Source organism: Cupressus sempervirens, chromosome 3 (assembly GCF_028749045.1).
Source record: "Cupressus sempervirens isolate cs-2001-9-10 chromosome 3, ASM2874904v1, whole genome shotgun sequence".
Lineage (NCBI taxonomy): Eukaryota > Viridiplantae > Streptophyta > Pinopsida > Cupressales > Cupressaceae > Cupressus > Cupressus sempervirens.
In genome coordinates this window covers 640350897-640377415 of record NC_143120.1, presented here as the reverse complement: position 1 = coordinate 640377415, position 26519 = coordinate 640350897, and the positions used below count along the sequence as shown (strand labels likewise).

General features: G+C 33.4%; 1 protein-coding gene and 1 pseudogene across 1 annotated transcript; one reads left to right on the top strand and one right to left on the bottom strand.

The window, feature by feature from the left end:
• The window catches only part of LOC149568310 (peptidyl-prolyl cis-trans isomerase FKBP42-like), a 28936-nt pseudogene extending 25264 nt beyond the window's left edge, over window positions 1-3672 (top strand).
• A 17429-nt stretch (window positions 3673-21101) lies between these two features.
• On the bottom strand, window positions 21102-22391 carry LOC149568309 (aspartic proteinase nepenthesin-2-like). Its single transcript, XM_089816711.1, has 3 exons — window positions 21978-22391; window positions 21312-21902; window positions 21102-21248 (listed from the first exon to the last, which is right to left on the bottom strand). The coding sequence occupies exons 1-3, from the start codon at window positions 22389-22391 to the stop codon at window positions 21102-21104; spliced, it is 1152 nt and encodes a 383-aa protein (XP_089672837.1).
• Window positions 22392-26519: the final 4128 nt, after the last annotated feature.

Below are 26519 nucleotides of genomic sequence, written 5' to 3'. Positions count from 1 at the left end.
TTTAGACTCCACTTTCTCCTTTCGTAGTTTTCTATTAAGATCTCTTGTCAAGTTATTTCTCATTTCTTCATACATTTTATTTAACCCCACTCCCACTCTTGTGAATGCATGCTCAGTTTGGATTATACAATCTCTTGCTTCCTCCACAATTATATGCCTAGCATCTATAACATAGGAAAACAATTTGATACCATTGAGAGTGAGGTACTCATATTTGACATTTTGTGTGGGTTATAGAGACGAGATGACAATTTGGCAAGTCCATTTGTTCCTTTTATTGTTGTTATGTATTTATGCCATCTAATCTATATTTATATATTTTCCCTATATAATGATCTTGTTAGTACCCCTTGCAATTGCATTAAAATTTAAAATTGTATTTTATTCTTGTATCCTAATATAAATCAAAATGGTATCTTGATTTCCCTACACTTTCAAACTCACTCGTTGATTTTTAATTCACTTTGGCTTTCATCATACTACTATTTCAACTTTGTTATAATGTCCACATATTATAAAATTTGAAATTACTAAATTATGCATGCATTTAAGCTTGTTCTTGAGGTGTGGTTTTTAGAACTTTTGCAAGGGCTGGCATCATATTGAATGCCCTGTTGTTTCCTCTTTTTATTCTCATTCACATTACCTTTCCCAATGCATTTTGCCTGAGCTCAAGGAGTGTATCATGTAAATGTATGGATCATCATTATTTAGTAACATTGACTTTGTCCCACATGGCTCTGTTTAAGATGTGCCAACAATCATAGTACATGGTATGTGCTCCTACTAGTTGGCATCAGTAGATGTGATATCTATGGTGGAAGATAAGTTTTTCCTCTGTCATTTTGTGCTTTGCAAGATATGTTTTGTTGAGATATTTGTGGTGTGCTCTCAAGCTTTGGATCTCTTAGAAATGATGGACCATGACTCTTCATCTTGGGATTCTCCCATCTATGGGGATGTTTCAAATTGATAGGTCCCAAAATACCATTATGATTCTTGATGTTGATACCTAAAAGATTATTAAGCTTATAGTAATACTAGGGTAGGATGCTAGTGGGAGTATGGAAATTCTTAGAACTAGTGCTTTCATTTTTGTTAATTTCAAGGATAAACTTAATGCTTACATTCATTGTTTGGCTGTCAATAGTGGGTCTTAAAAGTAGTTTTCCTTTCTACAAAAAATATTATCTTATATGATAGTTCAAATGAAGGTAGTATGGGAATAGTAGAGTAATTATTTTATTTGATAGTTCAAATGAAGATTTTATAGGCATGGCAGAGTAACCAACTAAAAGCTTGGTGGGGGAACTCATAACCTTGCACAAGGAGATTTAACTACTTTATTCTAAAATAGAACTAGTTTTTTTAGGGTTGGGAACTTGCAATGGATGTAGATGGGCTGCTGGTAATTCTTCATAATGAGTGTTGGAAATTTCCAAATTTTGTTAATTCTTTTTGTTATTTTAAAATATGGTTTGATTTGTGCTTTAAAAACACTCTTTTAAAGAGCTTAGTGTTTAGGTTGCTACTAGTTCTGATGGTAAGAGAGTAGGGAAGGAAATTGGGTGTTGTGTGAAATATGTGTTCACTAGGAAAATCTTAGGGCTATCAACTTATTGCAAATATGGCTAGGTCCCTATTTTCACAATATAAACACATCTATTTGCATGCCAGCTTGAGAATGATGGATTTTGGTATAATATCATTTTTTGTCCATTTGTCAGGTTAGTTATTAGGAAATTTAGACCTTGCTCATTTTGGTACATGAGTTTTTATTTGGTCTATAGTTATTCATCAGAGGCTTATAGGTGTCCAGATTTATCTAGCCCTTGTATTTCATATAGTTTTTAAATAGATTTAATGGGTTGGGGCCCCATTATAATCCTCAAATTATCAATAAAAATTACAAGTGTGATATTTAAAAAATAATAATAATGGTGTATTCTATCTCTAGTTAAAATCTTGTACTCTTTAAAATGGTAAATAGCTCTAGGAATAATTTATTATCAAAAATTTTGGTTGCCATTGTTTGGGTAGTTTTTATTGATATGCTATATCAAAACAAATGTATTCTATTACAAGATTGATGAAATCTTATATGGTCTAGAATGTAATCAGTTTCTTATTCATAATGTATCTATATATGAACATGGTTTAAGTTTGACATAACTTTTACTATTCCTGTAGAGAAAAAGGTCTTAAGTGGCTTGGCAATTGGTGTAGCAAGCATGCAAGCTAGTGAACATGCATTGCTTCATGTGGGATGGCAATTGGGATATAGGTAACTTTTCTTTTCCAAATGTTCCTCCTAAGACTAATCTCATATATGAGGTTGAGTTTATTGCTTTTTAGGAAGCAAAGGAGGTAAGTCTAATTCTTCTCTTCTCACACTAATTAGTCAAGCTATATATGTAGGCACTAAATATGTAAGAGTAACAGAACCTCAAATATCAAATGCTACACATCGTGTGATCCAATTTCCTTTGGAATGGCTAGTATTAGGGATAGAAAGAGTGAAGGATGTAGTTATATGTCAATGCTAATTTTATTTTGTATCATTCTTAAATCTTAATGTCTTTTAGTAAGATGACAGGTAGGCTCTATCTAGTGTTAATTTTGAGTGCTTACTGCACAATAGACCTAGGTTGAATTCCTAATAGTGTTCCCCTTTAACAAATGCAAATCAGACTGGTTACTTATTTTAACAATCTTGGCAGCTTACAGTTACAAAACCAATTGTCTTTTTGTGTAGTTACATTGCAATTTGTAAATTATAATTTTCTTTTCATTTATTATAAATTTTTCAAGGTAATGCATGGAGTGACATGATAGTAGAGGGATAGATTAAAGCAATTGATATGAGACATATAGAGGGTAATGCATTTTTTAAAGAGGGAAAATTAGCAGAGGCGATGCATCAATATGAAATGGTGACATATTTGTTCTTTTGTTGATTCTTCTATTTACTATATTCCAAATTACCTAGGTTCAGGCAGTTTGCCTACCTAGCAAAATTTTCCAACATGTGATTTTGCGCAGGCCCTAGTGTGCATGGGAGATGATTTTATGTTCCAGTTTGGAAAATATAAGAACATGGAAAATGCTATTAAGAATCCATGCCATCACAACATGGTTGCATGTTTGTTGAAATTGAACCATTATGAAGATGTCATTGGCTAGTGTAACATGGTATGCATTGTGTAATGGTGTATTGAGTCATTTTGTTTTTATAAAAATTGTGATACTTTTGTACCCAATCTAATTTGAGGCCAAGGATTCCATAAATTGCAAGTGTGGGTCTACTTTTACCTATATATGTAGAAGAGATCAAGTAATGGGTTTCACCTCTTTGATGTTCAATTTCCTTATCTGCAGGTGTTAGTTGAAGATGAGAATAATGTGAAGTCTTTATTTAGATGTGGGAAGGAAAAATGTGCTCTTGGGAAGATAGATGATGCAAGAGAGGATTTCCAAAAGGTTAAGAAACTTTATCCTAAAGATAAGTTAGTGGTACAAGAGTTGCATTTCCTTGCACAACATGACAAGGAGATGTATATGAAACAAAAGGAGCTCTATAAGGGCCTATTTGTCCCAAGGCCAGAGCCAAAGCCTAAGAGATCAAATTGGTATGCCAAATGGAAATGGTTGTATATGAATGAATCGGAATGACATATATGTGTAATTCAAATTACTCTTGGTATTTCAGATACTAAATCTGTATTCCATTTTTGTGGTGTTGAGTTTTTAGAGCTTATATCTTTTGTTGCTACAAGAATGGCATCAGTATCATCAGGTTCTTGCTCAATATCTATCGTTTGGTGCTGATTATATGTAATTACCTTGATGATTTTAGCATACTATAAGCATTTTTCTTCCTATTACAAACTGATTTATATTATCTTAATGCTGGTACACTTAAACTTTGTACCAGTGAAGGCAGAATTTCATAGAACAGTGAAAAAGAAATCTTTCTTATAACTATTGTTATAACTATTTTAATGAAATTTTGTTATCTCATTTCTATATAAATTTTATGCCCTATTCATTTTTAGTAAACTTCAAAAGTAGTTGTTCTAGTGCTGAAGTTCTTGTGGGATAAAATGTATAATGTTCATATTGTGGTGTTTAATTTAGGATATTTTCTTCTTCAACTTGTGTACTGTACTATATTGTACTTCAAAAATTGATTGTCATGAAAATGAAATTCCTTTGTTACTTTGATTATATAATATCTCATTATTCACAGTTGAAATTTTTTTTGTCAACTTTGGCAATATCAAGAGTGCATAATGAGGCATGTTACACTTCAATAGTTCTACTTTTGCTTACATTCTTGGATGCTTTCATTTCAAAGAATACATGTCCATGTTATATGTTTATGTTCTTCTTTGTTCCATGTTGTATGAAGCAATTGTTTCTTATCCAAGCCATTTAATTTGAAACCTTTTAAATCTCTACAAAGATAAAGTTGGAGCAGGAGAATTTTTCTTCTCAAAGGTGTCCTCTAATTGTAAAGCATCCATTCCCTTATCTATTTAACAAAAAAGACATATCTAGTTCAAGAGATAATGGAATAGACACTTTATAGTTAGAGGACACCTTTGAGAAGAAAAATTATCCTACTCCAACTTTATCTTTGTAGAGATTTAAAAGGTTTCAAATTAAATAGCTTGGATAAGAAACAATTGCTTGATACAACATAAAAAAAATTCAACCAAACATTGGTGGAAATTTTGATCAGTTCTTGATAATTTCCTACCGAGAATTGGTCAAAATTTCCACCAATTATAAAAAAAAATTGACCAAACATTGATGGAAAATTTGACCAATTCTTGATAGTTTTCTACCAAGACTTGGTTGAAATTTCCACCAATTATATAAAAAAATTAACCAAACATGGGTGGAAATTTCGACAAATTCTTAATAGTTTTCTACCAAACATTGGTTGAAATTTCCACCAATTCTAAAAAAAATTCACCTAAGCATTGGCATAAATTTCGACCAACAATGGCAAATTAGAGCTAGCAAAGATTTAAATTTTTTGACAAATGTATTGGTCAAAATTTTGACCAACATGCAAGTTGGTCAAAATTTCAATAGGAAAAATTACCACAAACTATTTGGTTAAAATTTTGACCAACCTACATCAAAATTTTGACCAAAATTTGTGGAAAATTGAGTCCAAATTTACTAGTGTGTAAGCATGAAGTGTTGTTATGGGATTCTTGTATTGCTATTGTAAATCTTGGTATTGTGTTGTGGTAGTGTGACTGTGCATTGTGTTTCATGAAACTTCTTGATTTTCTTTCTTGAATCTCCTTGTTTTGAGTAAATAAGTATTCACTATTTATACTTTACTTAAGTTTAATTAGGTCAATAAATTATTTTAATATTTATCAGGTTGACACTTAGGACTATGAATATTTTTATGAGTTGTCATGTTGACAACACAGGAGTAAGCAACTCTAATTCAACACATGGTGTCTACAACACCAGAGTTTTCATAATTAACTGAGTTGTCATGTAGACAACATAGTTATTTATACTCTTAATTAAGCACATGGTGTCTACAACATTATTTTTTGTGCTACACCTTTGTAGGCTTATCCTCTCATCATTGCACTTACTCTTGTGCTTAATGGAAGATAATCCACACCTGGTGGACATGTGTGCAGTTGTAAGACTTATCATGTTGTTAACTCCTAGGCATTCTAGATGCATTTTAGAGGCCTTTATATACAGGTACTCCTAGTGTACTTATACATTGAATTGAATATATATTATTATTCTGATCATACTCTGGTCTATTCTGTGCTTGTGCTTGAGTTCCTTGATCTTGGGTAAATTTTTCCCTAAGGCAAATTCTTACATGGTATCAGAGCTAACAGAGATTCTCTTCACATAGCCATTGGAGATCTTTGTTTCTTCACCTCTTGAAGGGCCCAATTCAAATTTAGAGAATTTACAGAGATTGGTAGCATCTAGAGCCAAAGTAGACCTCACCATTGCATCCATAGCATCGATTTAGTAAAAATTGACTATAAATATGCCTATATTGGGCCATAGTTGATTTTGAAGCAAAATTTTCCTACAAACCAGAACCCAAAGGCTTGATTTGAAAATTTAGTATGGTCATTATTAATTTGTTCATTTGAGTTTTAGATCTATCATTTTAATTTTCTCTCTAATTTCTGCATTTTTTAGGTATTTCTTTTGAAAAATATTTTATGCAAGTTCAGCTTGTAGAGAAATTTTTTTGTAGGAACCAAGCTGTGAAACCCCAACCCCCACAAAGAATATTCATTAGAATATTCCATTTATCCACAATCAAATCTAGCCTACACCCTACAAGATTCAACATCATTTATAGCACCGATTACTCAAATACCGACCATCTTTTTCAACCAATCGAGCATGGCTCAACAATTTGACAAACATTGCTTTTGATTCAACAATGTAGGCTGAAGTCTTTTAAAAACCACCACTTGTGCTATTACAAATCATGTGGGACTAAAGAGAGTCCCCTTTGTTGGCTTTGAAACCATGTCATCAGCCTATTGAAATAGCTACTCTCTGGCACCTGTCTTATTCCTTGTAATAGCCACAAACCAAACCTCTATTCTCCCTATCTTTCTTTGTCAGTTGCTTTCAATGTTCCTATTGGGATGACTTTTTGGTAACTGAATTTGCCAAACTGGTGATCAATGCAACTCTATCAATCAACATTTGTGGTATGACCAAATCATGAACTGCCACATAGCGTGTCTATACAACATCGTCCCAATCTAGTTAGATCCTCCTACTACGTAGGATGCGACATAAGAGCTACATTAACAAGTCCACATAAGCATCGAGCCAACGGTCCCATCAACAACACATAAACTATCATGTTGGACTCGTATAGTTGCACACATTAGCAAATTTTCATACTCCACATGCCAATTCCATACTACCACATCAACTAGGGGGGACATTTTTTTTGTTGATGTCATCAATTTTCTATCTCAAATTTGATGGCCATTTGATAGTCATTTGGAGACAAATTAGAACTATTGTGATTGTCGTTTAACCATTAAATTTAACCTCATGTTTTCTTCTCTAGACCCCTCTCTAGATTTAGTTTTGATTTGATAGTCCAACTTTGGAAGGCTATAACTTAGTCATCCGTACTCCAAATTAGGTGTGATATTTTTTAGTTTGGGAAAAATTTCCTAAACTTTTATGATACAATTCTTTTCTAGTTTTGATGCACATATTAGTCAGAAATAGCATTTTTTGGTGATTTTACCTATCCAATCCTACATTTTACAACTTCAAACGCTCTATACAGGCTCATCTGGACTCAAAAATAGGTTCTATTTTTTTTGAAAGTGTATATTGTTTCATCTACTTTCTAGATCTATAATCAAATTATAGGCTTGTGTGGAGAAAAATACCACTTTCAGAAATAGGTCCTATATTGCATTGTATTACTTCAAAGTTGTTTTATTTCTAAACTACATTATAAAGTTCTAGATTTGAACTCCAAGAGGAGGTTTTAAATAGAAAAATTAGAAGCCCACTTTTTCCATTTTGACAAGTGGCTTATTGTAAATGCACTACATATAAAGTGCCAAAATCTTTCATTTTGGGGGGGGTGGCATGGGGGGGTGTTGTATTATGTTTTTTGTCTCCTTGATATTGTGCTTATGCATTATGGGTTCCGTTTCAAAATTAACTCCACATAATTATGCTACTTGGAAAGAAAACATAAAGGAACCATTGGTTGAAAAAGGTTTACTATGTTATGTAACTGGTGTAGCAAAGAAACCTCTGGCTGATGCTGATGAAGCTCAAATAGAAGAATGAGAATCAAACAAGAAATGGCCCTAGGAACCTTACTCAAGAATATCTGAAACCTTGTCAAATATCATGTTAGGAAACTTACCAATCCAATAGAGGTCTAGGCTAAACTTGAAGCATTATATGGGACCATAGATGAAGATATGGCCTACAACATTGAGGAAAAACTTCTCAAATTGGATCCTAGGAATTTCAACACCATCAAAGACTATCTTACCCAAGTAGACATGTATAGGGCACAACTTAAGGATTATGGTGAACCCATCAAGGATGGAAAGATGATCAAACATATAATGACTCATCTTCTACCTAAATATGCTCCTTTTGTTTCCATTTATAATACTCACAAATTAATAATGGTTAGTGCCTACACTAAACCTTCATTCAAGAAATTTTTAGAAATGTTGATCTTAGAACATGATAATTTAGTGAGTATGGGAATTCTCAAGTCTTCCATGACCAAAGTCTTGGTAGCTAATGAAGAGAATTCAAGTGGTAAAAAATACAACAAGAAGCAAAAGTAATGGAAGGCTAAGCCACAATAGGACACACAACAATCCTCCTCTAAACAACAATCTTCCTCACATCAATCTTCTTCCACTCAATAATCTTTCTTACAACAAGGCAAGTCCTTCTCCAAAAAAAATCAAAAGGGGAACAACTCCAACAAAAGGGAGAAGAAAACTTGTGCCTATTGTAAGAAGAATGGTCATGATGAACATGAGTGTAAAGATAAGATGATTGATGAATTGGTAAACCTAATGAGGAAACATAAAATTGATGTGCCAAATGCCTATAAGGATAAGGGATCTTCAATCACTTCAAAGGGTAAGGGACAAACTTTGGTATCAAGTACAAACAATGCTGAGGAATGGGTTCTTAATTCAAGAGCTACACATCACATGGGCACTTCAAGGGTGCATTTTTCCTCTTTGAAACCATCAAATGTACCTTACATCTATGTTGGAAATGATACTCAAGTAGAAGTTGAAGGGAAAGGGAATGTTGAGTTGGAAAATGACATCTTCAAGGATGTCCTTCATTTTCCTAAACTTAGCACCAATATTCTTTCCATCTATCAAATAACTCACTATGGATGTGGCACCAAAGTGGAGTTTTGTCCTGATATAGTTGTGGTGAAAAATCTCAAGGATGATTCTATGGTGGCGGTTGGAAAGGTTAATCATGAGACAAGACTTTATTCCTTTTCTTATTTTGTGCCTAAGTTCACTTCCCTTTCCTTGTTGACTCATTCAAATTCACAAAGTAAACTATGGAATGAGAGATTTGGACATCTCAATTATTACTACCTTTAGCAACTTAGTAGCAAGGATATGGTCATTGGTCTACCTCAAGTCAAGTATTCAGAGGGTGTATGTCCAAGTTGTAAGTAGGCAAGCATCCCAAAAATAAATATGACAAGGGGAAGTCTTGGAAGGCTACAATTGTTCTTGAATTAGTTCATAGTGATGTAGTTGGCCCATTTAAAGTACCTTCAAAGCTCAAGTTTAAAAGCAATCAGGGAAAGCCATCAAGATTCTACAAACAGATAATGGCATGAAATATGTCAACTCTAGGCTTATAGACTTTTGCACTCATGAGGGTATTGATCTTCAACATTTAGTTTCCTACACACCATAGTAGAATGGTATTGCTAAAAGAAAGAATAGAAGCCTTAAGGAAATGACCACTTGTATGCTTCAACATAAGTCTCTAGATCAAGTGTTTTGGGCAGAAGCCATGTATTGTTCCAATTACATCCAAAACAAAAGTTCCCATAAGGCCTTAGATGGAATTACACCTTTTGAGTCTTGGTGTGGTAGAAAACCAATTGTAAAGCACTTTAAAGTTTTTTGTTGTCCAACATGGGCAAGGATACCTCCACAAAAGCAAAAGGCATTAGAACCTCAAAGAAAAATGCATCTACTTTACTAGTTTCGATAGAAACTAACTTTCTATCGAAAGTTTTTTAATAGTTTCGATAGAAACTACTTTCAGTTAGTTTCTATCGAAACTATTTAGGCCAATTTTTTCATGCCTAATTAGTTTTGATCAAAACTACTTAGTTTCTATCGAAACTATTTAGGCCAAGAAAATTTTGTTTAGTTAGTTTCAATCAAAACTACCTCCAAAATTAGTTTTGATCGAAACTATGTGAGGAGTTTCTATCTAAAGTTTTAGGGCCAAAAATTTGTCTTGAGCATTTTTGGACGAATTTATTCCTCCAAAAAAGTGTAACCCACTATTGTGGGTTCACCCAGTTGGCATGGTTTCTCACTACATGCGAGAGCTACATGATCTTCATTGGAAGGCAACCAAGTGCATCTTGCACTACATATAGGGTACACATACACACAGGATACACTATGCAATAAGTATAGGACTTTAGCTAGTTGAATATACAAACTAAGACTATGTAGGGGACCTTGATTCTCACAAGTCTACTTCATGTTATATGTTTCACCTTGGTTCTAGCCCCATTTGTTGGTAGAGTAAGAAGAAAAATAATAATTCTCTTTCTTCAACTGAGGTTGAGTATTGAAGTACTATCAATGTAGCTACAGAGGCTCTTTGGTTATAGCACATCCTGAAGGAGTTTGGATTTGATCTACCTAAACCTACAATCATACATTGTGACAATTAGAGTGTTATTGAGATCTCTAAATATCTAGTTCAGCATCAATGGACTAAACACATTGAGGTTCATATGCACTACATTAGAGAGTTGATACATGAGAAGATCATTGCATTACAGTATTGTCCTATAGCACAACAAGTCATGGATATCTTCACAAAACTCTTCACTGAGGTCAAGTATATTCATTTACAAGATCTCTTGGGGGTGTGAGATGTTGTAGAAAAGGGATCTTTTCCTCATTAGAGGTCTTCTTCTCTCTCATCTTCTTTATTGTACTTATCTCTCTTTTTGGAGGAGGGTTTTTCCCATGAGTTTTTCCTCTTTCTCTTCTTTATGAGATATTGCATTCCATCACATTGTATGTAGAGCATTGTTTTTTTACATGGGTACCTAACATGACCGTGTATCTAGGACCCGTCATGCATTTGTGAGCTTAAATGCATTCCCCTAAGTTGCACTTAAGGGGTGTGTTGGTGTAAATAAGTATTCACTATTTACTCTTTACTTAAGTTTACTTAGGTCAATGTATTATTTTATTATTTATTAGGTTAAAACTTAGGATTTTGCATACTTTTATGAGTTGTCATGTTGACAACATAGAAGTCAGCAACTCTAATTCAGAACATGGTGTCTACAACACTAGAGTTTGCATAATTAACTAAGCTGTCATGTAGACAACACAATTATTTTCACTCTTAATTAAGCACATGGTGTATACAACATTATTTTTTATGCTACACCTTTGTAAGCTTATTCTCTCAATATCACACTTACTCTTGTGGTTAATGGAGGATAATCCACACCTGGTGGACATGTGCTTAAAGGAAGTTTATGGAGTATGGGTTTTCAGGGATGCTATATTTGATGGTAGTATGTTTGGAGGATATTTTTGAAAGCCTCGAAAGGGCATGAAAGTTTTTTATTGAAGATATGTTATGATATGGCAAGTCTCCTTTTGAAAGCACACCTTCACCCTATGTTCAAGGTGCCATTGGTTGACCATTGTGAAATACCCTTGGAATGGGATTGTTCAAGTGATATAACTATGATATGTTATGCATTTGTAAGATTGGAAGGAAACCTAGTTTGGATCTTGTTTCCCTTGCTCAATAGGTGGCTTCATAGAAGCCTAGGATGGGAGGTGAGCCTACATGGTTGAAAGTTTTGTGTGTTTTGTAGTTTTTGGAAAGATGGTTCCTATGAAGATATTAGGGTTTTACTCCTAGATATGTTGAAAATCAAGTGTGTGGAGAGACATAATCTTTCCCATGGCATCTCCCAATGTGTTGTGAAGTTAAAGTGTAAGAATTTTCCTTAGGGAAAATTTCACCCAAGACCAAGAAACTCAAAAACAAGCGCAAAATAGATTAGAGTATGATTAGAATAACTATATTATATTCAACCCAATGTACAAGTACACTAGGAGTGCCTGTATATAAAACCCTTTGAGATGCATCTAGAATGTCTAGGAATCAAGATCATGATAAGTCATACAAATAGGCACATGTCCACCAAATATGGGTTATCCTCCATTAAGCATGAAAGTAAGTGCAATGATGAGAGGATAAGCCTACAATGGTGTAGCATGCAAATCTATGTTGTAGACACCATGTGCTAAATTAGGAGTGTAAATACCTATGTTTTCTGCATGAAAACTCAATGAATGATGCAAACTCTAGTGTTGTAGACACCATGTGCTGAATTAGAGTTGCGCACTTCTGTGTTGCCAACATGACAACTCAAAAAGGTACACAAACTTCTAAGTGTCTCACAAAATAAATAATAAAATAGTGCACTAACCTAAGTAAACTTAAGTAAAGTGTAAATAGTAAATATCTATTTACACCAACATTAAGTTTCCTTTGTTGTTTCATAGTAAAAAAAAAATTACTTCTTGTTATAATTGTGTAAAGTGGAGTTTGAGAAAAATGTATATAGATGTCTTTGCATAGAAATATTAATTGTGAGGAAAGGCATGATAAAATTAGATGATCAAGATTTTTCAAATATGAAGATCTATGCATTTAGTTTAGAGTTAAATCTTATGGGGTCTTCATGTAGGATAATCTATGTAAAAATTATGCAATGTAGATTGAGTAAATCACTGTAAGTTTCCCAATTATGTGATTTGATGTAATATTGAGAAGTTATGTAAATGAGATGCTACCCCTTATATTTATCTATAAATCCATTGGTATACATATTTCATAGTTTTTTGTGTGGGATATTCTTATTGATATAGTTGGCTCAATTCAAAAAACATAGGTGATTGAATTGAAAAAATTAGTTATCATGCATTAGATGCAATGGAAAGAGAAATATTATATTTTAATAGATCATTGTATATACATGGAAATTTATTCATTTGATTTCAAGTTTTAATATATCATTAGATAAGATAGTTACTTTGGTGGTATCAAACTTGCAAATTTTAGATTAGTGGGGAAGCCAAATCAGTTCATTAGCAACTCATAAACATGGCTCCTAAAATGAGAAAGGAGAGATGTATTAAAATTATAGTGAAGATCCTCTTGTAGCTACAATTCAAGTCTCTGGAAATTGTATGGGAAAAGGAAAATAACTCCTCTCCCCAATTATAGACAATAAAATAATCATAAAAATATTCCATGTATCCTGCCCTCTCGACAAAAAAAGATATATCAAATACTGAGTTAGGAATCTAAGTTTTATATTCATCCAATTAGAATTGTTTATCTACATATGAAGGAAGCTCATGGTAATCGTGTGACTGCATGTCACAAATCCATAATTAGAATAATATAAACACTATAATAATGTGTACCCTACTACAATGTCAAGTGAAGAAACTCAATTCTAAAATAAAGAAAATATATAATATATCACCAAAAAATTCCTAGAATCTCTCCCCAAAAGATTGAATTACTTTGGTATAGGACACATTTTTCCTCACTTCACTATGAGTTTGAAGACCTAACCACTTCCCAATGCATCAACTCACCCTTAAGATATTAATAAAATAGAAATGAAAACAACTTCTAACATTATCACATTCCCTTGGTAAGTGGACACACTTTTTACAATGTGCATATAAAATTTAAAAAAAAAACATTTAAATAGTATGTTTTTCTTATATTGATCAGCCTCATATCCAAGCTTCTCAACCTCACCTTACATGTGGGAAGGCCCATCTCACCTTTAAGAATAATACTCTATCCTCCTTTATGCTTAGCATTATCAAGAGTGTAACAAAAGTTTTCTTGGGAACATGGAAACATGTCTTGTACTCATGTCTTTATAAGACAAGACCCCTAACTCCTTTTGCATAGATCTTTAGGTATCTCTTAAGGCTACTAAATCAAAATTCAACAATACTTTAAATCCCCTCTCACATGCCTAGAAAAATTCTTGAAAAAAACAAAAACGTTTGGGGTTAAAGGGGTATAAAGGTAAGGTAGTTAGGTGTTTCTTTGTTATTGATAATTTTAGTTTAGGGGGTGGGTTAGATACTAATTTCTAATTATGATTTAGTGATTTAAATAAGTAAGGGATGGCCTTACTAAGTAAAAAAGGGTCATTATAATATTTTTTTGGCATTAGCTTGTAAGGACTAGTTAATGCAATCTCCTATTTAGTAAGAAAGCATATATTATAAATACTTAGTATTGGTGAGTTTTGTTTAGGATCTAAGCGATTAATAGTGAGTTATATTAGTATGTTTATAATGTTAGATCATATAGAATAAAGGGAATTTGTATTCACATAAAGTTAGGGAAATTGGTTTTTTTTCCTTTAATAATAATTAATTATGCTATGAATAAGGTGATTAATGTGGAAAATTAAGTTGGCACTTAGGTTATTGAAGCTAATTATAAGATTGATAGATTTTCTAGTGGTTATGTAAATAGTCATGAAATTGTAAGATTTAGAAAACAACTTTTATATTTATGGTTAAGTAAGCATATCTAATGGTAGTAATTAAAGTAGTTGGTTATTTGATAATGTTCCTAGTTAGAACATAAATTTATTATTTGGAGGTATAAACAAAGAATCGTGGTTAAAAGTAATGGTTCAAAGTTGATAATGTAAGAAATAGAATCGTACTTCTTAATCAGGCTTTTATATTTTCTTAGTTACTTTCATTAAATAATAATGATAAGGGATTGGTAAATAGTACTACATCATAAAATTAGGATAATGAATAAATGATAAATGATTTAAAATACATAGTTGTAAAACAACTAATTGGCTGAAGCTATTAAAGGATATAGAGCAAGATTTTTCATCAAAGTAGTCCTCCTATAATAGTTTAGGATCAAATGGGACATAGAATGTAATGAGCATAGTCATTTACCTAGGGAAATTATAAAACATCTTCACAAAAGCAACTATGGAACCACTATAACAACATTGATGCAGAAATTGTGTTCCAAAATTACATACAGAATGTCTCACCTTGAGGATAGAATGTGAATCTTATATGATAACATCACCTAGCTATTATGTCATAACCTAGATTACCAAGTAGTGTTAAGAAATAATACATTAGTAAGACACGTAAAAATATTAGTAAATATGTACATCACCTTGAGGACAAGTATAAAGATATATATATATATATATATATATATGGAAGATGACTCTATGTTCGGACGTAGGAATGGTTGGGGTATCATTAGCTATAGATTATTTGAGAATTATTAAAATTTAGTAATTAAAAATGGGTTATTAGACAGTAAAATGTTAGAGAAATTTGGTGAATAAATAATCAAGAATTGATTTAAAATATCTAGGCGAAAAACATTAATGTAGTTGTAAACTAATAAAAGATGAAATGTAAGAATCTGATTAAAATAGTAATAACCATACCATAATAGTATTGTACATAGAATGTAACAAGTAAGGTCATACGACTTAAAGTCAGAACATCTAGGACTTTTACAAACATAGCCACATTGGCAAACAACAAAATTATTGCAACTACGTTGATATGCAAGGGGTACTTAACATCCCTAGAAGTAAAGTCTTACTTCCCAGTTTGGATGTGGATTCGTAATGAAATCATATCATCTAGCTTTCATGTTACAATCTAGAACCCCTATGAATGTTAGAAGACAAATTGGCTTCCCATGGAAGCTTGGAATACATAATTTTGAATGGTGACAAATATTCCACATCAACTAAAATTTATTTTCCCCAAACCCAATGATTGAATAAGAAAATTCTAAGATTCTTGAGGAAAAATGAATTCTTATATTCTAGACACCTCATAGTTTGATAATGTATTCATAATGAAGTATAGGCCTATATAAATATTACCCTTCAATTTACCTTTCAAAAAAAAAAATTGGGTTGTGTTTTTCCTTGTAAAAGTTGGGCATGACAATGCCACCAATAAATATTGTGATATTGAGATAGGAAATTTATGATAAGAATAAGTTGTACCATTTATTGAATGTGTGAATTTAACAATTGTTTTGCTACAACTAAAATAGCTTGCTAGTTGAAGCCTAGTGCAACTTCACATTATCAATAATACTTGTCAAATTTTTTTAGCTGTGCATCAAATCACTTATGAATATTGGGACAAATGATAAGGTAACCCAAACACTATTTAATGTATACCATTAGTACCTCAAGATATGGTCAATGACTATATCCTTAACAAAATATTTTATTTAACTTATAAATGAGTAATCTTATTTTATAGACTTATTGTAATGTTTTGAAAAAAAATTTAAAATAATAATTTAACTACTAAAATTTCAAAAATACTTCTTCTATTTAGATTGTAACACTATAATATCCTAGTTAGGCAAGTGGGTTGGTCTCATAAGGGATTCTATAGGCAGAGTTTTGGTCAATTATGTTATCCACATTTAGTTCATAAAATCTACATTGTAGAGATTTTTGCTCTTTCCAAGGGGTCACATTATCTCATTCGAAGGGTTATGAGAAATTTATTGCTGAAGGTGATGCTCTCAATGTTACTAATAAATTTCATGGATAGGGTGGTATGGGTTGGCAAGGAAGATATGCTATCAACAAAACATTGAGTCTTGGTTGACATGAGAGATGGGGTGATTTTTCCAAAACATATTATGTTCCAAAAGCAATATAATGTTGCATGCAAGTTCATGGGACAAGGAATGTACACTAATTTTTTTATTTTCTTCTTAAATTGGGAAGATTTTGAATCTATCCCTATGGAGCATTATGTGTAAATCTCTCATGAAATCATTATAATGTGCATTTATTGTGAAGTACTCAATGTTTTTAATGAGGCTAATTATTTTAAAAGTTAGTAGGGAATTGGGGCATTGTTCCATTTTTAAAACTTTTTTAGAAGTTTCTATTCAAGGTCTCTATAGGTGGCTTCTCCTCTCCAAAGATAATTTTCCTATGCACTACTTTGTTCTCTCTATTTGTTAGATTCTTGGTATTAAGCATAGAAATGATGAGCATGGGATTTGGTTCTCTAAAAATATAGGTGTGGAGTTGAACTATATTATGCTCGATAAGTGTGATGAATATGGTCAGATGGTGAAGTGTGTTAAGAGAATGTAAGACTTTAAACAAGGAGTTTTGTGTAGAGGCATGTAACAAAAAATAAAGCAATCCTTGAGAAAGCTTATTGTATGTTTTCTAATGCTAGTTTAGGCAAGGAGTTTTCGATAGAGGCATGTAATACAACTGTATACTTAATCAACTAAAGTCCCTCTTCTTAGTTAGATTTTGGCTTACCAAAGCAAGAGCGGTTGGGAAAGAAAATCTCATATTCTCACATTCTGTTGTTTAGATGCAAAGCTTATGTACATGTTCCGAAGGAGAAACGAAGGAAGCTTGATCCAAAATCATAAAGAGGCATATTTATGGGCTATAGTGAAGACTAGTTTTGTTTAAAAGTTTGGGATCTAGTTGGGAAGAAAATTATTAGAAGTAGAGATGTTGTCTTCAATGAGAAGGTATTTCTAGTTCTCAACTTAGAAGAAAAATCTGCAAGTGAGTAAGTTCGTTTCTCTCTTTTTGATAATAACACTAATGCTGATAGAAATCAGAACAATGTTTCTTCAAGTATTCTATCTCCCACTTCAATTTTAGCTATTACCCCACTTTCCACTTCATCTACTAGCATGTGGAGACACTCCAATACTACTAGTGAAAAGAGTATTGATGAAATAGGAAGTCACAACCATGAAACTCTAGTTTCAAATTTCTATCAAAACAAAGATGATAATCCTTTGTTTGAGTACAGAGAAAATGAAAAACATACTAAGAAAGACACTCTCCCTATCGATGTTCTTGGTCATAGACATCTTAATGATGAGAACATGCCACTCATAAGTGAGGAAGACTCCACATAGGAGGCTCACCGATGATTTTCCGCACACTACACCAATAGTGGTTCTATGGTTTGCCACTTCTAGTACACCTATTAGATTGGTCACATAGGAGAAAGGGGAACCGATGGAAAAATGATGGATATTCAAAATACTAACAAATATTAGCTCAACCATAGCTCCCCTACTCCCCATTATGTTTCATAGTATATCATTAATAATACTGCCTTCCATCCCCATACTCACCACCACAATCTGACAAGTCTCACTGAGCATGAACCATGCATACATTTGGAAGATGTTACATAGTGTAATCACACTAGTCAATAGCTCATCCATGAACTCGAGCTAACAACCACAACAGTAGAGAAACCATAGCATGAGGAGTTCACTTGTGACTTAAGGTACTTTGAGGTTACCTATTAGATAGGCCATGCAAGATAGCAACACATCTTGGATAAAGACAAGGTCATTTAGAGGGAAGTTAATTCCCGTGGCATCCAAACTAGTGTGCAAACTCTGATCACTCCGATTGAGACTCATCATAGCATTCACATGGGATAGATAATAGTGTTCAATAATTAGGAGGTCTCTACCATTCACCAAGGCAATAGTCTTCATCACTCTTGGTTATTGGCATGATGGAAATATCAACAGTGAACATAACATAGAGGATTGCATGCACAATTCATCTGCTAGGAACAATTCCCTCACATAGGGTGTTGAGATGCAAAATATCAACATAAATCAAAACAAAACTTCAAAAAACAATTATTCTCTGCCAAGGGGCAATCCCTATGAATTAATAAAATACAATTTTCAGGCAAATACCAATAGTGTTGATATCAATGGAAATCTAGATGCACATAATGGGGATAATTTTCAGGGGCCGAGAAAATCTATAAGATAGAGAAGGCTTCCTACCTGATTCTCTGATTATGAACTATTATATTCTAAAGAAGCAAAGCTAGAATATTTTCTATCCTACCATGTTGAACCAGCAAGCTTCAAAGAAGTTTGCAAAGCATCAGATTCTCACAAATGGGAGGTAGCAATGTAGGAAGAGATGGATTCTCTATTGCAAAATGAAACTTAGGATTTGATTCTCTTGCCACCAAATCAGAAAGCACTCAAAAATTGATGGATTTATCAAGTGAAAGATGAAGGCAAAAGTCATAAGCATTACAAAGCCAGGTTGGTTCTTAAAGGTTTTGATCAGCAAAAGGGCATAAATTTCAATGAAATCTTCTCACCCATGGTCAAGATGACTACAATTCGAGCCATTCTTGGTTTAGTTGTTGCTCATAATCTTGAATTTGAATAATTGGATTTTAAAATGACATTTCTCTATGGTGATCTGAATGAAGAAATCTACCTGATGCAGCCTAAGGGATTTATTAAACATGATAAAGAAAACTTATATTGTAGATTAAGGAAGAGCTTGTATGGTCTCAAGCAAGATCCAAGGCAGTGGTACCTCAAGTTTGACCAATTCATGACTGAAAATAACTTCATTTAGAGTGAATTTGATCCATGTGTCTACTACAAGAAGTTATCTAATGGTTTCTTTGTTCTTTTATCACTCTATGTTGATGACATGCTTGTTACTAGTTGATCTATGAAGCTAAGTTCATAATTGAAAGAAAAGTTGTCACAAAAGTTTTCTATGAAGGACTTAGGGGCATCGAATTGGATACTTGGCATGGACATTATCTATGATAGACACAAGAGGGAAATAAAGCTTTCTCAAGAACACTATGTTCTCAAAGTATTAGAAAGATTTGGCATGAGGGATGCCAAACTAGTCAACACTCCTCTCACTGATCATTTCCAATTATCTTTAGCCATCTACCCCAAGACACAAGCAGAACAAAAATAAATAAAGAACATCTCATATTCTTCAGCAGTGGGTAGTCTTATGTATGCAATGATCTCACTTGTTTAGGTATCACCCAAGTAGTGAAGGTTGTCAGCAGATTTATGAGTAATCCAGGTAAACAACGTAAGCAGAACAAAACTAAATAAAGAACATATCATATTCTTCAGCAGTGGGTAGTCTTATGTATGCAATGGTCTCACTTGTTTAGGTATCACCCAAGTAGTGAAGGTTGTCAGCAGATTTATGAGTGAAGGATGTGGTTAAGTGGATCTTAATGTATCTTAAAGGTACTCCAAATTTTGTATTGTGTTTCGGTAGCAATGATACTTCTCTTAGAGGTTATACTAATTCGAGTATGGATGGAAATCTAGATAATAGAAGATCTACTATTGGTTATATTTTTACTTCTATTGGAGAAGCAACAAGTGGTCTCACTTTCTACTATTGAGGCTGAGTACATTGCTCTCACTGAAGGAGCAAAAGAGTTGATTTGGTTGCAATGTTTATTTGGTGATTTTGATTGTCCTCAACAAAGATCAACCTTGTAATGTGATAGTAAAAGTGCCATTGACTTAGCCAAAAATGCAATGTTTCATAGTAGGACTAAACACATTGAAGTGTGTTATCATTTCATTCAAAGTAAACTTGAGGAGGGAAAACTTTAGGTTTTGAAGATTAACACTAAGGAGAATCTAGTTGATGCACTCACAAAGGTTGCTCCATGATAGAAGTTTGAGTTCTACTGAGCTTCTCTTGGTCTTGTAAAGAAATAACAATAGCGAAATTCATGGGAGACTCATATGTTACAGCAGTTGGAATTTAAGTGGGGTTTTGTTGGGTGTATATGTGAAGCCCAACAGTCTTTTATTTGTTATTTACATTTTAGTATTGTTTCCCTCCAATTATCAATGTCTCTTCATTTCTTTCAAGACTTTATGTGTATTGGAGGTTCATCATTATGTATTGTATTCGTAGAGCTGAAACTACAACTATGATGTAAAGTTCAGTCTTTAACATTAATAAGAGATCTTCCCTGTAGTGTGGATGTAGCCACAATTTGTGGTGAATCATGATAAATCATGTGTTTGTGGTTTTCTTCTTTTTATTATTCTATTCTTTCTAGTTTGCACTTTCAGTGAACTTCACATGTACAGAAATCACAGAACGACAACAATATCAGATTATGTATTATATGAGGCAGTGCAGAAAACATAAATAAGAGATGATAGAACGTATTATATTGGACCTTGGTAGAAACTGAGCAGAGGAAGTTGCAGAGACATTATGTATTATATAAGGCAGTGCAAAAAACTTAAATAGAAAATGATAGAACGTACTATAATGGACGTTGGAAGAAACTGAGCAGAGGAAGTTGCAGAGACAGACAAAGAGGAGGGAGAAGAGGGTGATCACTGATTGTTCAAAGGGAATCACATTTAGCAGGCATGAAGGAAAGACTATTCTGAGCATTGTCATAAAGAATGTGGAAATTCTGTTGCTGTATGTTTTCGAAGATGGAAAGTGATCCCGTGGTGCCACCCATGGCGAGGCACATAAGACCGAATTCCTAGACAAAAAGATTGTCACTTGCAAGCACGTAATCCACCCCACCTTCGAAATTGAATACTACAGTTGGCAACGTGATGTCACTTGATGTCTGGTAACACAAATCCAGCCCCACCGCGGAAGAGCCATCTGTTGGAGTCATATCAATGGCCGACTGAATTGGTTCCTTCACGGGGTTGTATGCAGCCTCTACTAGAATTGTAATGGTTGTTCCAGAGTCGATGATCATGCCGCCACCATCCGATTGCGCATCAAAAATTCCATCAAGAATATCTACTGGGTTGCCATTCACAGTAATTCCCGTGACAAGAATATACCAGAAAGAAGAACCCGCAATGTTCTTAACAAAAGGTACCATTTTGGCTCCGTTCAAGGAAGCACTAGCACCTAAGATAAGGGGGCTTGTTTGTGGAGGAGAGTTAGTTCTGGAGATGAGATAGTACGATAATTTGTTATCTACCATGGAACCCAGCTGAGAGATGAGCGAGAGATCACCTCTTCCAAGCCCCACAAGACCGCCAGAGTCGGAGAAACCTTCGTTATCATGGCCGCATCCGAAAACAATGCCTGCAAACATCCCGTCGCTGCTGCTCCCAAGAGAAAATGACTCCTTTGCCAGGTCGCCGATTGTACGAGAGCCATCGCCATAGCTATACTAAAAAGCACAGTCTGGATTGCATGCTATTTTGAAACTGTCCAGAGCATCACAAAGAGAGTCAGCGCATGAAACGGTGGAGTAGGAAGAGGATTTGGAGGGGTCGAAGATTGGCGTAGATTGGGAGCAGCCATCGCAGGGCTCGCACTTGGTCCAAACAAGATCACTCCCCATGTCAACAATCACTTCGAAGCTCACAGGGGGTGTCCCCACCACAATGCTCATCAGGAATTCTTCGTTCCCAGCTTGAACGGGCATTTGAGCGTCTAATTGCCTGCATATCTGCTTCTTTACAAATGCCTCGATCGCATTCATTTGTTTCTTGCTTCGATCGAAAGCCAAACGTAATCGCTCGGTACCATTGAAGCCTCCCTCAGATCTGCGTGTCAAATTCACCTTCAATTTGAACTCTTCGTTCGAAGAAGATGCCACCATGGGAATAGATAAACATATGAAAGCCACAATGCCCAATAACTTGGAGCACCCCATTTCTTTCTTTCTTTCACTAATGTGCTCTATCTCCTAAAGAAGAACAAAGTGGATTTATATAGGAATGGATAACCCTAGAGTGTGTGATTTGTAGTTGTTAAGAGTTGCGTAATAGATTAGATCAGCTAAATATCTCACATAATTGAAGTGATTCTTTAATGATTTAGACAGATGAGGCCACAAATATTTTGAGGTAAAAATATCTGCCTTCATGGGTTGTGATTCTTCTTTCTAGCTCTAGTTTTCGTTCACATTAAGCATCATCCATCCATGTTACTCCACTAAAACATCACTTGCACATCACTTGCGTTTGTTGCAACATAAACACACCTAATAGGTATCACACTATTTGTCATGATACTTCAATGATTTATCGTATGAGCCAAGAAAGTTTTGCAACTCCAACCATTAGCCCTTGTGGGGAATTATTCTTCCTTATTGGCTTCCACTAATCTCACCATTCCACAAACTTTTGAAGTAGAATATTCCCCTCCGTGGGGCATAAGTTCATTTCTTCTCATCTCTGAATTCCCATTTCGTGTTTATACTAAATTAAAAAGAGAGCTCTTTCCACTTTAGATGTTATGTTCTATCATTTCTTATCTATGAAATTTTATACCATAATAAAGTGAAAGACACTTTAACTAATGTGAATAAAGCAATAATACCTTTTTTAGTTCTTATGGTATTATTGGTATGAAAAGTATATTAGTTTTTAAAAATAAAATAAAATATTAATACATGTATTAAAAGAGGTACAATGGTTAATTTCATAGTGAAATATATATAAAATAATGTATTAGAAATAAAAGGAAAAAGGAAAAAGACACGAGAAAAGGAAAAATGAATATATATGTATATAGGGGAGGGAGGAGGAAAAATGGGAGAGAGATTACTAAAGAGAAAGCAAGAAAAAAAAGAGATGTAGATATATATAGGAAGAGAAAGGGGAGAAAGAGATAAAAAGAAAAAGAAAAAAGGAAATGAAATAGATCTAGATAGATGGAAAGAATAAGGGAGAGTTAGATATAGAGAGATACTAATGAATAATAAGAATCAAAGAGATATGGATAGAAAGTGATTGTGACAAGGAGATTATCTAAATAATAATTAATCAACAAATAAATCAATGCATTGTTTATCATTGATATAAGTATTTGTCACCCTTTGATTATAATTTATTTGCTATATTCTTTCATAGATATCTATTTCAATATTTTAAAAATGAGTAATTTTTTTAAAATTAGAAATTGCACATTGTATATATTTCTATGTGTTTATAATAAACATGTTGCTATACATTAACATACTTTTTCAAAATTAGCATACATAGAAGAACCCAAACTAAATTCTACTGGGTGATCAAGGTAGGACAAGAAGTGTGGAGGTGATCTGAAGAGGCAAGAGCCAAAAAGTTGTTCAAAATGGAAGGATGGGTTATGGGTCTGGGAACAATTGAAGATGTGAAAGGTTACCACTGACCTTGAAAGGCTCCATGGTTTCAAGCCTAGAGCTACTATAAAATTTTTTACAGGTTGGAAGAACTTCAATGCGACCATGTATGTAGTCTCCTCCCCTATAAAACACTTATTTCATATTGAAAATCTCTGGTTTACCAAAGAAAGGCTTGACATGTTTCAAAGAAAGGAAAATTACTAAAGAGAACCTCCAAAAGTTTCCCAAGGATGATGTGGAAAAGAAATCTCTTTTTAAAGTGGGTAGCTACTTTTGTAAAAGATAAATCAAGCCTATTTGGCATACTGTGTTAAGCTATGTTAGGGAATACTTTACCCTAGATGGTAGGAAGAGGTGAGTTTATTGCTTTAGCTTTTTGTTTCTAAATCATTTTCATTATGGGGACAAAATTTATATTTCATATTATAACATCCTAAATTCCTTGAATAAGAGTGTGTTTAATCATAAGAAAAAATCCTCTCACTGTATCCTCCATGAGGGCATTATCCTATTATTCGCAGAGTATTGTAAATCTAGGGTCCCTAATGCGAATCCAAAAATTAAAAAGGAAAGTGGGTCAAGGATTACGAGTAAAATCCCTATTTTTGGTAAAAATACTTTTGTTGTAGAGAGTGATGACATGGGGATGGACATGGAGGAAGACAAAGATGCCACCTTTAAGGACACAAAGGCTGCCAAGGCCTCTATGAATTTCTAGGAAAAAGAAGGGAAAGGTATGAAAGTAAGGGATGAAAATGAGAACTCTCCTCTAGTTAAAACAAAAAAATTCATGATGATACTACTAAAAATACTAGGCAACATGCAAGGACATTTAGGTCTACCATAACAAGTATGATAAAAAGGATAAGAAGAAGGAGGTGCCTATTTTTAACATAGTTGAGTACCATGCCTCTAACTTTAAAGAGGTGCCCCCTGCAAAAGAAGCTAACGATTTTGGGGACCCTGGGTCCATGCTAAACATGAATGATAAAATCAAGGAGAAAGAATAGGTTAACATTTCCTTTGACACTTGGGTACATAATAAAATAATCTCAATAAAAAAATGGTAGAAAATATGGAAAAGGACTTGAAAAATTAAGTGGAGGAATGAAAAAGATCAAATAACGTCATCCTGAGTCAATTGTAGGAGATGGAAAAAGTAATCTAGGATAGAAATAGGAAAATTCTCTCCTCTATTCATATGCTCATGGGGCAAAAACAAGATTTATCTCAAGGGGATTGAGCTTAAGGTGGAACTTAACAACAAAGATAAAGATCAAAGGAAAGAGGAGGTTGAGGGCCCAAGGAAAAGGAAAAGGGGAAGACTACACAAGAACAAAGAGATCATTGGCTAGAAGGGCACCGAAGAGGACCATGAGTTAATAGAGCTTTAGGTGACTAAGGCTTTTAAGGAGGTGGCCTAATGTTGGTTTCATGTTGTTGTCCTATCTTTTTCTTGGTTTTTGTCTAGTTTTGGTTATTGGTCTTTTATTTTGCTAGATCTATTAGTAGGGATGTTGATTTTGGTCAAGGATTATATATTTCCAACATACTCTTGAATTTTGGACATTAATGTTTAATCTCTATGTATCTTAATACTTATTGGATTTTAGGTCCCTATAATACCTGCTTTTACCTTATTCCACAAATATTTAAAAAAAATAAAAAATTTATGGTAATGGGCAAAATTCAATAGTAATTCTTTCTATTTCTTGGTATTAACTATTATTATTTGTTAAGCTTGAGTACACACAAAACCAAGACCTCATAGATGAGAGGTTCACAACTTACCATTGTATCACACAAGTTGTTTCCTAATATATTTTTAATTTTAACATAATATCAATTTTTTAATATTTTTAGATTATATATTTTTAAAACTAATTTTTTCAAAAAAAAAAAAAAAGAATTTATAATTAAGAGGTTAAATTTAAAGAAAAACTACAACTTCTTACAACTTAGGTGAACATATTAATTAGTTTATTAATGTTATATGGATCAATAAAAACACCATAAATTAGGTATAAATGAAAATTACAATAGTATAAATTCATTTAACTTAATTATTTTCAAGTGTTCTATATTCACCCAAAAAAATTATATTGTTAATTTAAATTTTTTATGTTAAACAAAACAATAATTTGTTTTAATAATTATTAAGAAATTTTTAAAAAGATATATATAACTTTAATAATATATTATATAGTGAATTAATAATTAAATAATAATACAACATGCCTATTAAATTTTTGTATATGATAAAATAATATGTAAAGTACTAAGAAATATGGACATGTTAGAATATGATAGAAATATCTAGAGACGTACATTGAGCCCGAAATGAGGAAGAATGACAAGATTAACTCTTTTGTGCATAAGGTCTTGAATGGAGAAGAAAGAGAAATCTACTATGTGACACTTTTGGCCTAATCGATTGGGATTGGGAACTTATGCATTGAGATATGTTTTATGGGTTCTTTGACAAAAAATAATGAGAGAACGTAGAAAAGGTTTACTAGGACAAGTGCACTGATGAAGTATAGCTATAGGTGGAGTTGGGGGATAATGAGAAAGAATTTTCTAAGCGAGAGGCCTAAGTGGACATGGAATTGTTGGGAATATAATAGGGAAAGTCAGATACTGATAGGGGGTGAATCAGGATCTATAAATGCA

Excerpts from the sequence above, each read along its gene's own strand:
- LOC149568309 (XM_089816711.1), bottom strand. The coding sequence starts at position 22,391 with ATGGGGTGCTCCAAGTTATTGGGCATTGTGGCTTTCATATGTTTATCT. Across the intron at positions 21,903-21,977 it reads AATCCTCTTCCTACTCCACC|TATAGCTATGGCGATGGCTC; the intron begins GTTTCATGCGCT and ends TGTGCTTTTTAG. Across the intron at positions 21,249-21,311 it reads GTGACATCACGTTGCCAACT|GAATTCGGTCTTATGTGCCT; the intron begins GTAGTATTCAAT and ends CTTTTTGTCTAG.